We start from the raw sequence: 18902 nt of genomic DNA, 5'->3' as shown, positions 1-18902 counted from the left end.
AGGGACACTATCTAAACAAGTGTATACTTGGGGCAGCAGACAGAATTGTGTCTGGAATGGTCTAGAAATTAGCTTGGAGAAGATGGATTTGGAAGCGGACATGATTAGCTTAGAGAAAAGAAAATTAAGACTGTCTTCAAATAATTCTATTAATGTCACATGGAAAAAAGAAGTATATTTATTCTGTTATTATAAAATATATTACTGATGTAGATCTTCTATTAAGTGCTCTAACCACAAAAGAAACAAGGGGGTGGGGACAGAAAAAAATCTGTGGAGATGAAGGTTAAGTTTTGACATTGATAAAGATAATGGTTTCATGTATGTATACTTATGTTCAAATGTATAAGAGTATATTACACAAGTATACACCCTATACATTAATTGCCTACAACTTAAGCCTGGCGAGGTGGCACATACTTGTAACCCCAGTGAATGGGAAGGCTGAGGTAGGAGGATCACAAGTTCAAGGCCAGTCTCAACAACCTAGTGAGACCCTGTCTCATGATTAAAAAAAAAAAAATGTGTGGAGTGGATGGGCCTCAGTTGTAGCTCAGTGGTTGAGCGTCCCTGGGTTCTGTCCCCTTACCACAGATATCTATAACTTTCTGTATGCCAATCATGCCTCAATAAAGCAGTTACAGATACTGATAGATAACTGAATCCACTAAGTAGAAACTTTGGATTTCTGGCTTACTCTGTGTAGTTCTTTTCTAATAAATATAAATGTGTAGTAATAAAACAGGTAGGCTCCTGAGCTACTAGTCAGTGTAGATGTGAAACAGATAAGGTGATCGATCACCTTTCCACAAGGATGCAGAAGTTCTCACATGAATCTGATCACGAGGATAGGAAATGAGGTGTTGGTGATGCTGCCAGGTCTGCTCAGAATGCTATCGTATCACTTTGGGAAGGGGAAAGCGCTGTCTTCTCTTTAAGAGCAAACAACATCCCTCCTGGAACTGTCATAACATCAGTCTCACAAGAGATCAGTGCTTTCCCCACAACACCCAGTAGTCTACGGGGTTTTATAGGAACATGCTTTTTCTTCAAATTCCTATAGATCTATAACCTGAACGCCCCACTACAGTGCCAGTTAATTATGTAGTATCTTTATTTTGTGCTCTGATTCTTCCACATATGAGTTCCAACTGTAAAATAATGAAACACGTGTTCCTGGGAGATGATGTCTGAGCTCAGTATCATTACATTTCATTTCAATCTTTTCTTCAAGTGCTTTGGATAACCTATAAAGTTGGAAGCAGAGTCTAGTGTTTCCTTCTGTATGCAGGATCCCATAGCACAGCACTGAACAGAATTAAGACTTTGACTGGAAGAGCCAGTGTGACTTCCGCAGGCACCCACAGCACTAAGAGACCCGGGCTACTTACTGTGTCATGCCTCTCTGGCCTGTTGTTGGCTCTTAGGAACTTAACAAATCATTGAGTTTTCCTTTTTGAAAAAGTCACCCATCTGATGAAGAACTAGTAGCTAGGGAAGGACATTTACTCTTTCCTTCTCATCCCTGAGAAGCATTGCTCCTCTTGTTAACATGTCTGTGTCTTAAGAGTGAACTGAAGAGGCAGGTGGTCTCCTAGTAACATGTTCTATCTGTGTTTGGCTGACTGTCCTATTATTAGGATATCCAGAGCCCTTCTCATCTTTCTGAACCCTATTCCAAATGAACACAGTGCATTTTATACATTTTCTCTTCTGTATGACTTGCTGGTAAGAATGAAAAAAACAAGTGATTCCTGAGTATCTGCCTTGTGCTGTGCACTGTGTGAGTCTTCTTCTTCTCCTTCTTCTCCTTCTCCTTCTCCTTCTTCTTCTTCTCCTTCTCCTTCTCCTTCTTTGTGGTGGTGGTAAGGATTTAATCCTAGGCCTTGAGCATGCTAGACAAACACTGTACCACTGAGCTCCACTCAGCTCCAACCCCTGAGAGATTCTTTTATGGGCACAACTTATTATATTTTCACAGCATCTGGGCCAGGTAGGTGATGTTGCTTTTCTACTCAGGCTTGAGGGAGTGTTAAGTAACTGCCCTGTCATTTAGCCAGTAAATACAACTAAAAGATGGTGTAATTAGCAACGTCCTATTTTTCTCCTAAAGATAGCTAATCCTCACTCCTCATAGCTTTGGGATAGGCCTGTCCCACCAGCTCAAGCCTACCTCTGCTCCTGCTGTAGATGGCCACAGCACGCCCAGGTTGTGGCAGGCAGCATGTCCCTCCTTTTGGCACACCTTGTTTTATCTCTGGATACTTCACTGCAGGTTGGAAAGTATTTCCTTTACATCTTTGTAGCCATGGAATGAACAACCTAACATGATTATTATTGGGGAGGTGTATGAGTTCTTAATTATGGGTTTGTGAATTAAGTTAGATATGCTTTTTATATTTACAATGGAAATGTACTGTGTCCAGAACGCGATCTGGAGTCATGACACAGTGGAGTCATGACACAGGAAGAACACTCTTCAGCGCAAGACTCTAATCAGGACTGCACCACCGCCTGCTTCCATCATGCCAGAGAGTGTCAATGTGAGTCCGTAGGCCATGGCTTTTGGACTGTTGCTGGCCCTCTCTTAGTCACTCTCTTTGGGTGTGAAGGAGTTCAGAGTGTGCCACCCCAAAATATGCCAGTTCTTTATAAGGACTATTTTGAGCTAGAGACAGTTGAGAAGAAGGAGGCACAGGACAAGCTGTCTCTGCCTCAGAGTAGAACACTAGTGACCCTGTGAAGGTGCCCCCCAGCCCTGAGTACACATCTCCCAGACCAGAAAGGTGTTAAGAGCCCTGTTGGTGGAAATGAGATGGTTCTGACAGTCTCCACGAACAGTCTGTGCAGACAGCCTCACCTGAGCAGCCCTTGTGCACGTCAGTTTCCCTGCTGTGTACAGTTTGTCACTCCAGAAGCTCAAAGTTCTTTTCCTTTGTTTGTCTTGTCACTTCTCTGCAAAATTATTGTTCTTTGTTGAGATGCTGTATAAGCTCAAGATCTAATTGCTTTTTTGAGCTGCTCATTACTGAATCTCTCCTATCCGCACACTGCATGTATTGGACTGCTGTGGTTTTCCTCTCCTCAGACTGTCTTTGATCAGACTTATGTGGGACCCAAGGCAGAGCACCTAAAAGAACAGAGAGAAAATGGTTTTCTTCTTCTATAGGTGATTTATCTAGATTTCACATATTATCTTTGACTTGCTTTTAAACTGAACTTTCAGAATTAAATCTCTTTTATGATAGGGTAAGATAATTTGGGTATTATAAACTGGTTAATTCAGAAGAGTTTTTATTATCCCATTTTTAGACTACTTTGTAATTAATATTTTTTCCTCAGAAGTGTTCTGTGATTTAATGCTGAATCTCATCAGCAATAAATAAACTATTGGGGGCTTGGGAGAAAAAGGAATAAATACTGAGGTGAGGGTAATTGTTTAAGGGCTTCAAGAATTCCTGGAATCCATTCTTCCATTTCACTGTGAGGTTCTAAAGAGTTATTTGATGTTAACCATCATCCTGTTCTGAAAATAGGACCATTACTGAAAACTTGTGGAAATTTTAAAGGTACCTATGATGGATGTTTATGGAGCAACATTGTGAAGGGATTAGGGCCTCTGAAATTCATGACCACCTGTTATAGAACCGTTTACATAGCATTCTGTTACATGTGCCTAAATATTGTAACTACTGGTTTGCTTACTAGGTATGATAATTTAATCCAGGTATGATATAACAAACCTATAATCCCAGCTACTCAGGAGTATGGGGCAGGAGGATTGCAAGTTCAAGGCCAGCCTGGGCATCTTAGTAAGCCCCTGTCTCAAAAAAAAAAAAAAAATTGTGGGGTGGGGTGGGAGAAGGATGGGGCTACAGCTCTATGATAGACAGCTTGCCTGGCACACAGAGGCCCTGGATTCAATCCCTAGTGCTACACATACACACAAACATGTATCATATTTAATAACTACATTCAATACTTAGTCCATATAATTTTAACTTCTTTTTTGAGCACCAAGGCCAAACCATACATTTCTAAAATCATTTGATTAATCATTACTTCTTTTTACCAGAATCATTTTGTGCAAATTCTTTGTCTCTGGTTTATATAAATGTTTCTGAAAGTGTTTTGTGGGGCCTAGCTAGTCAGATCAAAAACGGCACCCCCCCTTTAAAAAGCAGATCAGAGAAAACCCTGTGAGCTAAGAAGTTGCTCTGTTCTTCCTTTGCCTTCAAACTGCTCCCTTGTTCCTAAATATGAGATGTCTATGGCTGTGTTCCTCACCCTAATCCTGCAGCAGCAGTCTTTTCAAACAGAATCTAAAACAGAATGAAAGTGTGCAAAGTAAAAATGGAGCTGTGCTGTGTGCTACATGTGTGTGGTGTGTGCATATGTGTGTGTGGTGTGTAGTGTGAAAGGCCCAGTCTCCCAGTTCTAATAAAACCTACCCCAACCCTAGGCAGCCCATCAGAGGTTTCCTCCAAAACCTTAGGGACTTGGAATATACACACCACACACACACACACACACACACACTATTCTAATACTTTTGACCATTGATTAATAAAATTTTTAATTTGTATGGTTTTTAGTTTTGGAAGAAATAAAAGTCTTGATGGTACTCTATCAATATCTCATTTAAGACATTTTGTTCAATAATATTTTAAATATTTTTTTAAGTTTTTATTTTTCATGAGATTTTGGAAAAAGAAAACCAAACACTAGCTGGGCTCAGTGGCACATACCTGTAATCCCAGTAGCTCGGGAGACTGAGGCAGGAGGATTGATAATTCAAGGTCATCCTCAGCAATTTAAGCAAGGCCCTAAGCAACTCAGTGAGATTCTATCTCAAAATAAAATATAAAAAAGGACTAGTGATGTGGCTTAGAGGTTAAGTACTCCTGGGTTTATTGTTCATACCAAACAAACAAACAAATAAGAAACCAAACATTATTTTGTTAATGGAGGCAATATCTGCTTTCCTATTTCTCTTTAATCCTAATTCCATAATTAATCTATATCTTGCACTAAGATAAATCTGTTTCTATTTAGTTACTTGCAGATTTGTAGCTCTTTTTGTCATAACAGAAAACTAAGACTCAGAAATAACTTGCTCTAGCCTCTTACCCCATTATTCCTTGTACCATGCTAAAACTTGCATGAATATTCTGTTTTGGTGTTTATGAGCCCAATTACAAATTTCAGAATCAAGATGCCAAACATTAAGTACTCAATGGCTCGCATAAAGTTAAGAGACTGTCCCTAAAGGTCATCTTGTCCTTTTGCTTTTAATTGGCTACAACTTATTACTAGCATCAGAGAAATTGATATAACACTTTAGCATAAAGATTGTAAAATGTTAAACTACATTTAATTTCTGATTTTAGCAGCATTGCTGGGGAAGGATTAATTTGACCAGAGAGTATCAAAACAGTGTTTTAAACTGCTGTTGTTATTAGAGTCTATGGCATAAGAAAGTTATTTTTGCTTTGAGATTCTCAACTTTAGTAATTTCTTATATGTCTGTTCTTAATATTATATTGTAGATTTTTATATTTTATCATATTGTATGTGGAAAAATCTTGCTTTGAATTGTGGCCTGCCTTCCAGCATGCTGGAATGCTGTTGTACATCCTGGCACTGCAAAAAGTCATTATTATTGCATAAACACTTCAGCTTGAGGGTGTGTCTCTTGAATGCTGGGTCCTTGCTCTTCTGTTCATATTCTGTCATTCTACCCTAGCTGCTCTTCTGTAGATTTCAGTGATCTAACAAGGATCTGAGCTTCCCGCTTTAAACGCATGGAATGAGATCAGACTTTTATCTGTTCTCCTTGTTAGAAAGCAAGAGTGAATAGGTCAGTCTTTTAGATGGCTGGTTGTCTGATTTTTTCTGTGAACGATACATGTTAGGAGAAGCTAGTTCGTTCGTCTGTGGGTTTAAGATTCAACAGCATAAGCTGTCAGACTAACACTGATTGAAGGTGGACTGAGATGGGGAAGCGCATCTGTCCAAAGGCTCGCCATTGGCTTCTTATTACAGCATTCTCCCTTGAGACACACTCTGCATGCTCATTCACCTTCCTCCTCCTCCTCCTCCCTCCCCTTCCTTTCTTACCCCTTCATTACTGATTCACAGCAAGAGGCAGAGCAGCAGTAGCAGCAGCAGCAGTGGCAGCAGCGGCGGCGGTGGCAGCAGCACTGCTTGTCACGAATCAAGGATTGCAATGAGCTCATCCTTTTCTCCTTGCAGCTTCACAACTGCCCTGGCTTCCTGTCCTCACACGCAGAGATAGACACACACGCTCTCTCTCTCTCACACACACACACACATAGCACACACACACACTGGAACGTGCCAGACCTTCCAAGCAGCTTGTCCGCTTTCACACGTGTGTCTGAACTCCTGCATCACTCTTGGCCATTTTCTTGCATTTGGTTGTTTTTGCCATTTTTTATTTAGATCAGCATTTGATTCCATTTTCATTTTGAGTCTACTTTGGGGCTCTTGCTCAGTGGATAATTTAGCCAAGATGTTTTTCTCGTGGCGACATTAGCTGACAATTCCCACCACTGACTGTTCTGTGCATCCTCCTGGGGAGACATCAGCCTGGCTCCCCTCCCACCGCAGTTCTTAAGATTGTGGATAAGAGACCCAGCTTTCTCATTCTGGATACCTACTTACTGCTCATGGAAGAAGGGGTGCCCTGCCCAGCCCCAGCTGCGAAGCTCACCCCTCCTGTCAAAAAGTCCCAGGACATGCACGACGAGAGGAGCAAGCTGGTGAATGAGTATGCGTGCCGGGTGCTGGAACTTCTGGGGATGGGGCATCGGCTGTTTGTGCCTCGGCTTCTGGCGGTGAGACTGTTTTTCACTGAACTTCATTTGTAGAGAATCTGCTGTCTTCTGTGAGAATGTATCCCTGAAGGAGGCTTGTGATCTCCTGTTTTCTTCCCCTTCTCCTCTTTCTACTGAGAAGGAAGGGCTAAGTGGCCACTGCTGTGCTGCTCCTTTGGAGCCTGGTCCATGCCACTCCTTAATTGGCTGGAGGAAACCATGGCTCTCTTCTCAGAGCCCAGGGTCACATTAGTGGCATTATCTCTATGGAAGCAAAAAAAAAAAAAAAAATATTTTCCGAATGACTAGGCTCAGCAATAAAGCAGAATGCCCAAGTGCTTGCTATAGGCATTCTGTTATTTATGTCTTCAAAGGGTTAAATTTTACAACAGACATAGCCACACATCAAGACTTTGTGTGGCTTGCTTTCTAACCTCCCCATTTGGTTGCCAATTTGATTTTTTTTCCTCTTGGTAGGGAATTTTACGACCTAAGTATCCATGGGTAGGGAATCGTAGGTTTCTCTCCTGGAATGACTGAACTGTGTGTTTGTAAAGCAGCCGAAAGCTGCCGAGTCTGTGCTGTGAGTCTGGGAAGTCAGGCTTGCTTGTTATTTGATTTCTCGAACAAGAGAAAAATCATCCTTCCTCATATCCTATCAAGGGTTAAAATTAAATACCCACAATCACCGTTGCAGGGTTCTCTTTAGTGGTTTGAGAACCATACCTAGCAACTATTCTATAATGTAATTGGTCTGCGGTAGTCCTATACCATTATTTGGTAGTTGAAGGCGAATAGTTCAGCTTCGTCTCTTTTACCGAATGGAGTTTAATGCCCTTCCAGACTGTTCCCTTGTTAGGGTTCTCTCAGATCTGAGGCTCTTCAGTACAGTATTTACTTGACTGAATTTAACTCTTGCTCTCACGTATCTTCCTTCAGGATAGTTCATCTCTGCTTGTACTTGTCTTTATAGCTATATTAACTCAGTCTTCAAGGATATGTGTTAAATCGTCTCTACAGTGGAATTGCAACAGACATGTAGGTGGCCATTTATGTAAGGAATTTCCCACCCTCAAGAAAGTCTGTTGATCTTTGCCAGATGAAGTTAGATGCAATGGCCAGCATGCAATTTCAGGGACGTTATCTTTGAGAAATATAGTTCCTTTTCCATTTAAGGAAGGAATGTTTGAAAGCCAAATACATATGTTTTGATACCTTGGTGAAATCATTACTTCCCTGAGTCACATTTTTTTATTAGTAAAGGAGAAAACTGAATAGTCATGATTCATTTTATTTCAGGGATTTTGACACTATCAAGTGCCAAGGTACATTTCAACAAATTCTCTGCATCTCTGAGGAATCAGGCTTGGTGTGATGTATTTCCATATCTTAGAGATTGCTTAACTTTGTGACTCAAGGGCTTCTACTGGTGACTTTCCAATCATCTGGTGCTGCTTCTCTTTGGCATTTAAGTTTTCAGGTTTTGAAGGAAAACATACATTGATAACTAAAATTATCTCTCATACTCAAATCTGCATTGGGTATGAATTTAAACTGCCTCTAGTTTAAAAAAAAAAAAATCAGCAATGAAATCCACAAGGAGTTGGGTTCCCAGGCTGAGGTCTTTGGGAGGTCCTCCCTAGCTGTCTGTGGCAATTGTGCCAAGTCTGGCTGCGAAATCAGGCATCTGAGGTCGCGCGTCCCTCAGGTTGTGTCAGACTCTTAATCTTCAGAGCCACTTCACTATGTGTGAAAAGCATGTGCTGAGTTGTCTGTGAGGCCCTTTGGAAATCTCTGGCCTTGTTATAGACAGTCACACGCTTTTCACAGGGTTATTGATAGAACCAGGGTAGTCAACATTTTGAGAAGTCACATGCCCTTTAATTAGCAATATGGCTGTGAATTTGGATCTGCTATCCAATGAGTAACTGCTCAAGTTTGGCATGTGTTCCAGGGGCACATAGACTTGGTCGGCCTGGTGCTGTTGCTGGTCAGTGGCCAGTCTGCACAGGGCGGTCCTGAGAGGAATCCTGCCACGTGTGGTGCTGCCCACTTTCTATCCAGTCACAAAAATAAGCACTAAAGTTTAAGACACATGTGAGCGTTTTTAGCCTTATTTTAAATGTTCCTGAGTAAAATGTGCACAAATACCTTATTTTACTTTAAATTCCCAGTAAAGTTTTTCATTATAAAACAAGTTAATATTTTTAAAAAGAATCAAGACAACACTGCAGATTTGGACTCTGAGCTCTAATTATTGTTCCCTGATTCCCAGAGGAACCGTTCATCAGACTACTAGAACACTAGTTTGTGTAAATCCTATTTAGAAAGAGGCCCCTGACTTAATGGAAGATGCACATTTGCAGGGTTTTCTTGTTGCCCTTCAAAGCTGCAGCCAATAAAGAACACATTTCCTTTAGTAAATCAGGACAAGTACTTTGTTTTAGATATAACCACAAATCAACAATTCCTGTGTTGATTCACCAAATATTCCTTTTATCGAAATTAAAACATGGGAGAAGGAGATACAAACATCGTATATATCAGCTAGTAGTGTCTCTCTCTTCTAAAGCTCTGCTTCCAAATGACTCTCAGACCTCCAAAAATATTTTTTCTTAAATAGGAATCCTATTGGACATCATAACTGAAGGAGGAAAAAGCCATTTGGGGTAAATGTAATACAGGTGTGGAAGAGAAACACACTTACATGGTTTTTTTTTTAATAATCCCTTAAGAAAGTTCAAACCAACAATTTACTACCTATTAGAAGCCCTTAAGGAGAGATTTATAATCCAAGAGTAGTGAGAAGTTCAGAATAGAAGCATCTGCAGCTAACATTCAGATGTTAGAACTGTGCTTCTTAAAAAAAAAAAAAGTTACTTTAAAATGTGAGATTTTTACACTGAATTTTTCAGTGAGAAAAACACATTCAAAACGGTATCAGCAGTGACACGTAACAGTGCATTCTCTGTAAGTGTGTGAGATTTGGAAAAAGAAGGAAAGCTTTTACTCTGTTCATGTTCAAAATTTTGTCCTTGAACTCCTGGAATTTTTCTTTTTGTTATATACAACATAAGAAGTTATTATTGATAATTATATGTTAAAATTAATGTCGGCTATACTTTCAATACTGACACTTTGGGCACTTTCCACAGTGAGTTCAAAGGACTTCCAGGCCAAGGAGGGTTAAGAAAACATACATACACACACACACACACACGCACACACGCACGCACGCACGCACACGCACATGCACACGCACATACACCCTCTAGCTGCCCAGTTAGTAGCCATTATAAGATCTCATTTTGATCATATTTCTTATGCTGTCAAATTGCATCCTAATTTTAGTTTGTAGACTTCTTAAAACATTAATTTTAGGCAGAAGTGAAAGAATAGAGAAGAGTGTCTCCCCTTTTTATCTCTATTGCTCACGACCATAAGGATTGCTTCCTGAAGAGACATTGCAACTTTTAAAAGAAGTTAAAGACCCAAACACAGAGGTTGCCATGTATACTTCTGATACCCCTCAAAATTCAAAAATTAACTTTCATCTCAAAATAATCTCTAAATATACTCCCTGATTTATATTATATAATTTTTTATTGCTGTGTAAACTTGAAGTAGAGCCTTTATGAATTTATGGAGCACATTTGTGTTGATGTCTATGGTTTGCCGGGTAGTCTGCTTAATTCATTTTACTGAGAGAAGTGCAGACAATACTTACATTACATCTTTTCCCTCTGGGTATTTCTTCCTACCTTCTTGAAAGGAAATAAAAGTAATAGAAGATAGGGCTTGTTTAGGGTTAGGGATGTAGTTTAGGGGTAGAGTGCTTGCCTAGTACGCACAGGCCCTGGGTTCAATTCCCTGTACTAAAGAAAGAAGGAAAGGAAAGGGAACGGAAGAGAAGGGGAAAAGGGGAAAGGGAAGGGAAGGGGGAAGGGAAGGGAAGGGGACTTGTTTAAATGCCTTTAATTGTGAAGGTAATCTTTTATATAATTCAAATAAATGAATATTTATTTCAATATATATATTGAAGATGCAGTTGGTAAACATGTCTCAGATTATTTGAAAGGATTTGTTCAAAAGTTTGAGGAGCAAAAAGTGGATGTTCATAGAGCCACTGATTCTCACAGGTGATTCTTTATCAGTTCTTATTTAAAACATTGAATTCTTTATTTTACAAGGAAGAAAATATGCCTTTGCTTATTCAAATATCCCTAATTCTTGTCTACATTCTCTTCTGGCTAACATTACTTAACAAATAATGTCAGGAAAGTAGTTGACTTTCATTATTTTGTTCTTCCTTATTATCCTGAAGACATTATAGAAGAACTAAGAATTTCCCAGTTGAAGAACTGTCTTTCCAGTTTACATCAGCTTTAGCCTGACAGGATTCTATGTAGTGAGTATAGATACATAAAGATAATCCAGGGGCTGGCGTTGTGGCTCAGCGGTAGTGCGCTCACCTAGCAGGCGCGAGGCCCTGGGTTCGATCCTCAGCACCACATAAAAACAAATAAAGGTATTTGTCCAACCACAACTAAAAAATAAAATTTAGAAAAAAATTTTTTAAAAAAGAGAGGTAATCCAGGAGCCAGTTTGTACAACCTCTTTTTGGTACTTGGTTTGATTCTTGAAGTCTTAGACTGCCTTTTAGGGATACCTTTTTAGAGCTTGGGCATTATAATCACAAAAATCATCTGTTAAACCTCTTTTTGTTGTCAGAAGATTAGTATCAGACAATTATAAATGTAATTATAACCATTAAGTTATCATCTCCATAGCCAGATGATTAATAATTCGTATTTGTGAAAACTGGTAGCCTGTTTTATTTTCATAGAAAGCACTGCTACTTATATTTTAGACTGCTATTATATTAGTGAACCATATATATTTAATAAATAACATTCAGTATGATTCTAATTTTATTAAATATGAATACGATGTGTGTAGAAACATCAGGCAAAAAAATGGACAAGTAATGTAAAAAAAGTTAATTGAGTTTTTTCTAGGTGGTGAGACCTTACATTAAACTTTTAAAAAAATATTTTCCTTTTAGGGGGGCCATCAATATGTAGTCAGGAAAGAAAATGTATGACCATAGATACACACACATGAATTATAATTAAAAAAAAAAAAAGAAAATACTCTTGTTTTCTCTGTTGTGGATGCTGATCCATAGTGGGGGTTGGGGAGAGTATGGGAGGAATGGAGGAACTGAGGATAGGGCAAAGGGGAGGGAGGGGAAGGGAGGGGGCATAGGGGAAGGAAAGATGGTGGAATGAGATGGACATCATTACCCTAGGTACATGTATGAAGACATGAATGGTGTGACTCTACTTTGTGTACAACCAGAGATGTGAAAAATTGTGCTCTATATGTATACTATGAATTTAAATGCATTCTGCTGTCATGTACAACAAATTAGAATAAATAAATTAATTTTCTTTCTTTTTTTTTTTAGTTGTAGATGGACAGCATGCCTTTATTTGTTTAGCTTTTTATGCAGTGCTAAGGATAGAACCCAGTGCCTCACACATGATAGGCAAGTGCTCTGCAACTGAGCTACAGCCCCAGCCCATAAATAAATATTTTTTAAAAAGAAAATATTTTTAAAAGGGAGGGAGGGTATTTGAGTGAGACCCTGGGTTCATTTTCCAGAACTCCAAAAAAAAAAAAAAAAATTGAAAGAAAAAATATACTCAAACTACTACTTTCTAATAAGTCCTTAGTGAAGCACCCAAATATTTGCAGAGCAAGGAGAGTCTATCCTTCAATTGTAGAAGGAAAAACCTCTTAGATACAGTTGTCAGAAAAATGGAGAGTTATCCCTATAAGCTTATAATCCGCTTATGGCATTGCAAAGGCTTTTGAGGTAATACTTCGTGATTATGGAAGTCTCCTAAAGGTAGGAAATTGGAGGAGACAGCCCATCAGTCTAAGAGTTGGACTGCAGGTTCTTCTAGAACCCCGTATTGTTTTGCTTACTGGCAACCTTTCTTCATTCACAGTGAAATCAGCTGTCTTGCACTCCACCAGAAGAGTATGAGTTTTTACAACTTAGCCACCTTCTTTACATTAGTGATAACAGAGCACTGTTTTTCACCAGTAAAATATCAGTATTCGAGCAACACAGATAACTTAGTGAATATCATCCCTCATATTTGTTTGGTGTTCACAAAATATGCTCATATACCTTAACTTATGTCATTCTCAAATACTTGATATTAAAGACATTCCCATTTTTAAAATGGGAAAACTTGAGTAATACCACGAGTTAGCTGGAGTTGGTATTAGAATGAATTCATTCCAATATTTGCAGTCTTGTGTACCTTTATGGGGCAAGCATTTTCCAGAGACTGAGGTAGAGAATTGAGTAAGATGAAGTCTCCACAGTTGTGTACCTGAGCCTCCCTTCTTCATAGCTGTCCTCTGTCTGGGCTTAACTGCGTTGGGCAAGCTGTATGCTCCAGAGCTTCACCAACACTAACAGTGTCTTCTGCTGTCCTGAGATTCAGCCTGAGGTGGACTGAGCAGCACCTCAAGCAGCATCTATGCGAACATGACTATCTGTTTCTGACTAGAGAGAGGTCTAGTCAGATACAGATAGTATCATCTTTCATCCCAGGCTTCTGCTTTTGTATGAGCTCAAAGGCCTTGGAAGTAGACCTTGGACAGTATTAGAAAATTAGGTAACCAAACCACTGCCCCCATCACACACACCATTTGGGGCATGTGTTTCCAGGAAACTAGAGGTTAGTTGCACTGAAAGTACAAGTGCCCTCAGAGACCTTTGGGTAGTCAGGAAAGGGCTCATCCTTTTCTTTCCTATAAGCTCAATAAGCAGCCCATCTTGAATTTTCCAAACCACTTCTAGAGAACTGTCACCAGGACTGGTGTTATATGTGAAAAGGGAAGACTGGGATATGGCTGTGTCCAGTGTAACTGGTAGCTGATGTTTCCCAGTAATCCAGCAGCTCCTGTTTCAGTTAGAGGGACTCTTTCCAGTAACTGCCTTTTCCAACTAGATTAAGGTGAGTTGAGACCATGATAAACATTCTCTCCAGCACAACTTGCCGTCAAATACGAGTCTTTATGAGGAAGGAAATAAATCTTAGATGTACTGAAGTTTTATATTTTTTTCACTGTCACTGTTAGCCCAGCTGTTTTTTGTTTGTTTGTTTTGATACCGGGGATTTTGAACTCAGGGGCACTTAGTCACTGAGCCACTTCCTCAGCCCTGTTTTGTATTTTATTTAGAAACAGGGTCTCACTGAGTTGATTAGCTCCATTGCTGAGGCTGGGTTTGAACTCGAGATTCTCCTGACTCAGCCTTCTGAGCTGCTGGGATTAGAGATGTGCACCACCCCACCTGGCCCTGCTCTATTTTTTGACTACTAATTTGCTGATATAAAGGTGGGCTAACCAAGACTATGTGAAACTGCCCAAGACTATGTGCATGCCAGGTGAGCGCGTTACCACTTGAGCCACATCCCAAGGTGTTAGTTGGTGTATTATTTTATGTGTTTCTTTAAGGGCCAGAGGAGAAAGGAAGGAAAACTGGTGTATATGTACATAGTAAAAGAGAGATGAAGGTAGACTTCATTCATTCATTCTGTAACAGATTTTAATTGAGTACCTCCTCTATTTGGGGCCTTGTTCTTGTTGCTGTGGATATAACAGTGAACACGACAGGAAATGGGGGAGGAGAAAAACTTCCTTAGGGGAGAGAGAAGGGGAACAGCTATAAAATTGCAAAGTGACTTGATGAGGTGGGGGAAGAATTTAAGTCATCTTACATTTGAACCCAAATCTGCATAACAAAAAGTTGCTTTCTTTGTAAAGATCTGGGAGAAAAGTATGCCAGGCAGAAGAACCAGCCAATGACCTTCAGCAATGAAGAAACTTGATGTGTGTACAGAAACTGGAAAGAAAGCCTGGGCCTTGGTCTTGAGGACAAGGAGGGAGCAGTGGTTCCAAACATGCTGGAGGGAGGACTGGGACCACAGGAGGCCTGTGCTCCCTGGGAAGGAGTTGGACTGGGTTCTGAGCTCACTGGGAACCTTTGCCTCCAAAGAATTTTTTTTTGGCAATAAGGACAGTAGATTGAGGGGAGCAAGAGCAGAAAGAAGGATGTCACTGAAGTGGCTCAAGCTACGAGATGCCAGTGACTTGGACCTAGTGGTGATGACAAGAAGTTAAGCCCTGTTGTGAACAGAAATTACACGTACTATATACTGCTTTGATACAGTCTTTAATTTGAAAGGCTGTATCCTTATATTTGAAGTTAAATAAAGTTAGCAGTTTTTAAAAAACATTTTATTTAGTTGTGGTTGGACACAATACCTTTATTTTATTTATTTATTTTTGTGGTGCTGAGGATTGAACCCAGGACCCTGCACGTGTGCTAGGTGAGCAATCTGCTGCTGAGCCACATCCCCAGTCCCAAAAGTTAGCATTTTTAACTAGCATATAATTCTGTGATTTCTTTTAATTACTGATGCTTTTGACAATTCAATACTGACTCTAACTCATCTAATTTCTTTTTGGTTTACTTCTGGGTAACTATTCCTCCTAAATCTATAATATGTATCAGGGTGTTCACAAAAGGTTGTTTATAAGAACACTTATTATTTATTGCAAACGCATTACTGCAGAAAATACAACAAATATTAAAAAGAAAAACCTGTGATCCCACCAGCCAGATATACATTTTGTTTGTTCCCTTTCAGTCTTTTTTAATGCATCTATATATATATATATTTCCAACTGGTTATTTTTTTTAATTAATTTTGCAAGCAATAGTTTTTATAAAAAGTCAATAGTTGGCTTAATTTACTTCTTCTGCTGCTACTGTCATTAGTTGAAGCCATCTTCCCATTAGGCCTTTCTTATGTAACTAATGGGCTTCGGTGGCATGGTCTGTGTCTTCAGTCATGTTTGTAGTCCTGTCCTTAAGATGCTCATCAAGGTAAAGTCATAGATTAGTGCAAGAGTTCTTTTTCCTTTTTTGTTTTGTTCTCAGAGCTGTAACTTAATAAACTTTGCCAGGATCCACAATTATAATCTTCAGGTAGTCTAAATCAAATATTAATTCATTAGTTAACTCAGATTGCTTCTACAAGTTATAGTGATTTTATTAGCTTATAGCAATATCCTCTAAATATTGGGAAAAGCTTCTAGAACTTTTGGAACTTTTTAGACCTTAGCTAAAAAAATATATCCAGGAAAATAGAAATTCCTTTTGTAATATATATGTCCCAAATGCAGTCTAAAATGTAATGGTAATTCTTGGTGATTTTTTTTTCAGACCTCAAAGGAAGATCTTCTACAGGCTGATTTTGAAGGTGCTTTAAAGTTCTTCAGAGTTCAGCTTCCAAAGAGATACAGGGCAGAGGAAAATGCGAGAAGACTGATGGAGCAGGCTTGCAATATTAAAGTAAGACATGTGAAGTTTTATATGATAAAGGTATACTTTGAATGCAAAATAACATAACAAATGATGTAAATATCATCTTCTCTATACTGCAGGGTTTTGACTATTTTTAAGGTTGTGTGTGAGCTAATTTTTCAAGACTTTTTATCCAGCCAGTATATATGTGGTTGCTGTACCTTCTAATGGTACTTAAAGTGAAAGTTGTCTGGTTCAGTTTGTAACAATAGGAAGACAAACATTTATCTTATAGGTGGGGCTCCAGAGAGTGCTGCTGTGATAGTGGTTTCCATGGCAGCAGACTTCATATTTTGCTTTTGCCATCTGTTTTAAGATTATTTAGGACAAAGCAAGAAAAGCCTGTTTTAGACGATGCTTTCAGTTCTCTAAGGAACTTGGAAAGTTTAAGTCTTGATCTGCCCATTTCTATCTGGCGCCTGCCAAATGCCTACACATACATTGGTCCTGTCGTATGTCTGATAAAACTAAACAAATCTTCTAAGGAGTTCAAAATTGAAAACTCTATCTACAAAGTTGTGATATTAGGGCTGGGGATAGAGCTCAGTTGGCAGAGTGCTTGCTGCACCTGCACAAGGCCCTGGGTTCAATCCCCAGCACAAAAGAAAAGAAAAGGGGAAAGGGGAAAGGAAGTTGTGATATTAAAGTGAGAATGCACACTTTTAAAAGATTTGGAGCCAGTTTACCAACATTGATTCTTATACCTCTGAAATATACTAAGGGACCTTCTTACCTAAAATAAATTTGTTTGCATTCTCACTTTAATATCACAACTTTGTAGATAGAGTTTTCAATTTTGAACTCCTTAGAAGATTTGTTTAGTTTTATCAAACATACGACAGGGACCAATGTATGTGTAGGCATTTGGCAGGCGCCGGATAGAAATGGGCAGATCAAGATTTAAACTTTCTAAGTTCCTTAGAGAACTGAAAGCTTTGCCTAAATCAGGCTTTTCTTGCTTTGTCCTATATAATCTTAAACAAATGGACAGACATGTCTTATGGAACTTACATTCTTGCTTGAAAAAAATGGACACCAAATAATTGACATAATAAATGAATTTAATACTTTTGAAGTGATAAATAGTTGTGAAAAGGGGAAAGATCAGGGTTGGATTGGTGGAGTGGGGAAGGTTGTGGCTGTTCTTGGTTAGTCAGTGTTGTCCTCACTGAGAAGATGAATGAAACAGGAGATAGGGGTTACTGGTAGAGCTGCCCTGGGGAAGAATATTCTAGGCAGACACAGCTTGCCAGTACAAAGACCCTGAGGCTGGCTCAGGCCTGGTGGGTTTGAGAAATAGGAAGAAGGTCAGTGTATCTGTAGTGAAATAGATGAAATCAGAGAAGTAGAATAGGAAGTCAATGTGCTCACCAGGGGACAGAAATTGTGATTATTATAAGGACTTAGACTTTATTTTGAAATGGGGAGCCCTTTCAGAGTTTGAATGGAAGAATGATAGGCTCTGTCTGAGGTTCTCAGAGAAGCACAATGCATATTTTGTTAAGAACAGGCAGGAAAAGTAGGGAGATCAGACAGGAGGTTTTGCAGTAATCCCATTGATAGATGATGACAGATTGAATCAGAGTGATCACCCTGGAGATAGAGATGGAATGGAAATGAAGATGGTTGGCAACAGGGTGTATCTTGAAAGAAACCAACAAGATTTTATGGTGTGTTAAATGTGGATATGATAATAAAAGAACAATCAAGGCAATTCCATAGATTTTTAACTGAGCAACTAAACAAAAGAGTTGCCATCAATTTATTAAACTCATCACGGAAACTGTAGTTACATGAGCTTAATAAATAATTGAGAGAGACTTCTCTTAATTACCATAACTACTATAACGCTTTCATGGTGTAATGCCTTTGTTTTGAGTTTTAACCTATTTTAAAGTACATTGTAAATGTTAAAACACACATACACACACACACACACACACACACAGTTAAATGCTTTGAAAGTTAACAACTGAGCAGGGAAAAAATGTTATTTTGTCTTTTCTAATGAAACCTATATTCAAAAAGATCATTTTCCAAGTGTATCAAAAAAGACCTCTGAAGATACAAACTCCTTAAAGCCTTCAAGTGTGATGATTGATTTGGCTGGGCCACATATCTAAGCCTAAACCACATCTGTGTGTAGATTTTGGAAGTATATTCCAGTGGCCATGGTTTCTTTGATTGAATTTTGTAGGAGGTAAGTTTGAAAGTGAGCTTCAGCCACTGATTGCTTCAGAGATGCCAGGAGAAGTACTGTGAATTGGGGTGATGCTGTAGAAATCTATTGAAGTAAAACATAATTTCTAAGAATAAAAGAGTGAGAACTAAGATGTACAGGTAAGGTGAAAAGTTAAGTGTTTTCTAGGAAATCAAATACTATTGGCAAATGATTAAGAACAAAAACTCAGGCAACCAATCCAAAAATATGAAATGTATAAGGAAAGATTTTTTTCTCAATATAATTTATGAAATTTCTCAGAGAAGGTAGCTAATAGTTGACAATCCAGAAATATGAGATCTAAGAGATACAGAAACACAAAACATTAGAAAATAAGTCATAATATGAACCCAGTAGACCATTGCAGGAAAGGAAGTATCTTGCA

At 39.0% G+C, this 18902-nt stretch overlaps 1 protein-coding gene across 13 annotated transcripts in view; it reads left to right on the top strand.

Moving 5' to 3' along the window:
- The window catches only part of Rabgap1l (RAB GTPase activating protein 1 like), a 592157-nt gene that overhangs the window by 441937 nt on the left and 131318 nt on the right, over positions 1-18902 (top strand). For 11 of the 13 annotated variants that reach the window (XM_048810001.1, XM_048810002.1, XM_048810004.1 and 8 more), the window contains one exon: positions 16156-16284. In XM_048810001.1, the coding sequence (XP_048665958.1) occupies positions 16156-16284 (129 nt within the window). Of the gene's footprint in view, positions 1-2597; positions 2628-6277; positions 6861-16148; positions 16285-18902 lie in introns of those variants that run through there. The other 2 variants (XM_048810012.1, XM_048810009.1) reach the window with 2 other exon arrangements.

Source organism: Marmota marmota, unplaced genomic scaffold (assembly GCF_001458135.2).
Source record: "Marmota marmota marmota unplaced genomic scaffold, marMar, whole genome shotgun sequence".
In the NCBI taxonomy this organism is placed as follows: domain Eukaryota; kingdom Metazoa; phylum Chordata; class Mammalia; order Rodentia; family Sciuridae; genus Marmota; species Marmota marmota.
This window is presented reverse-complemented; position numbering and strand designations above follow the sequence as displayed.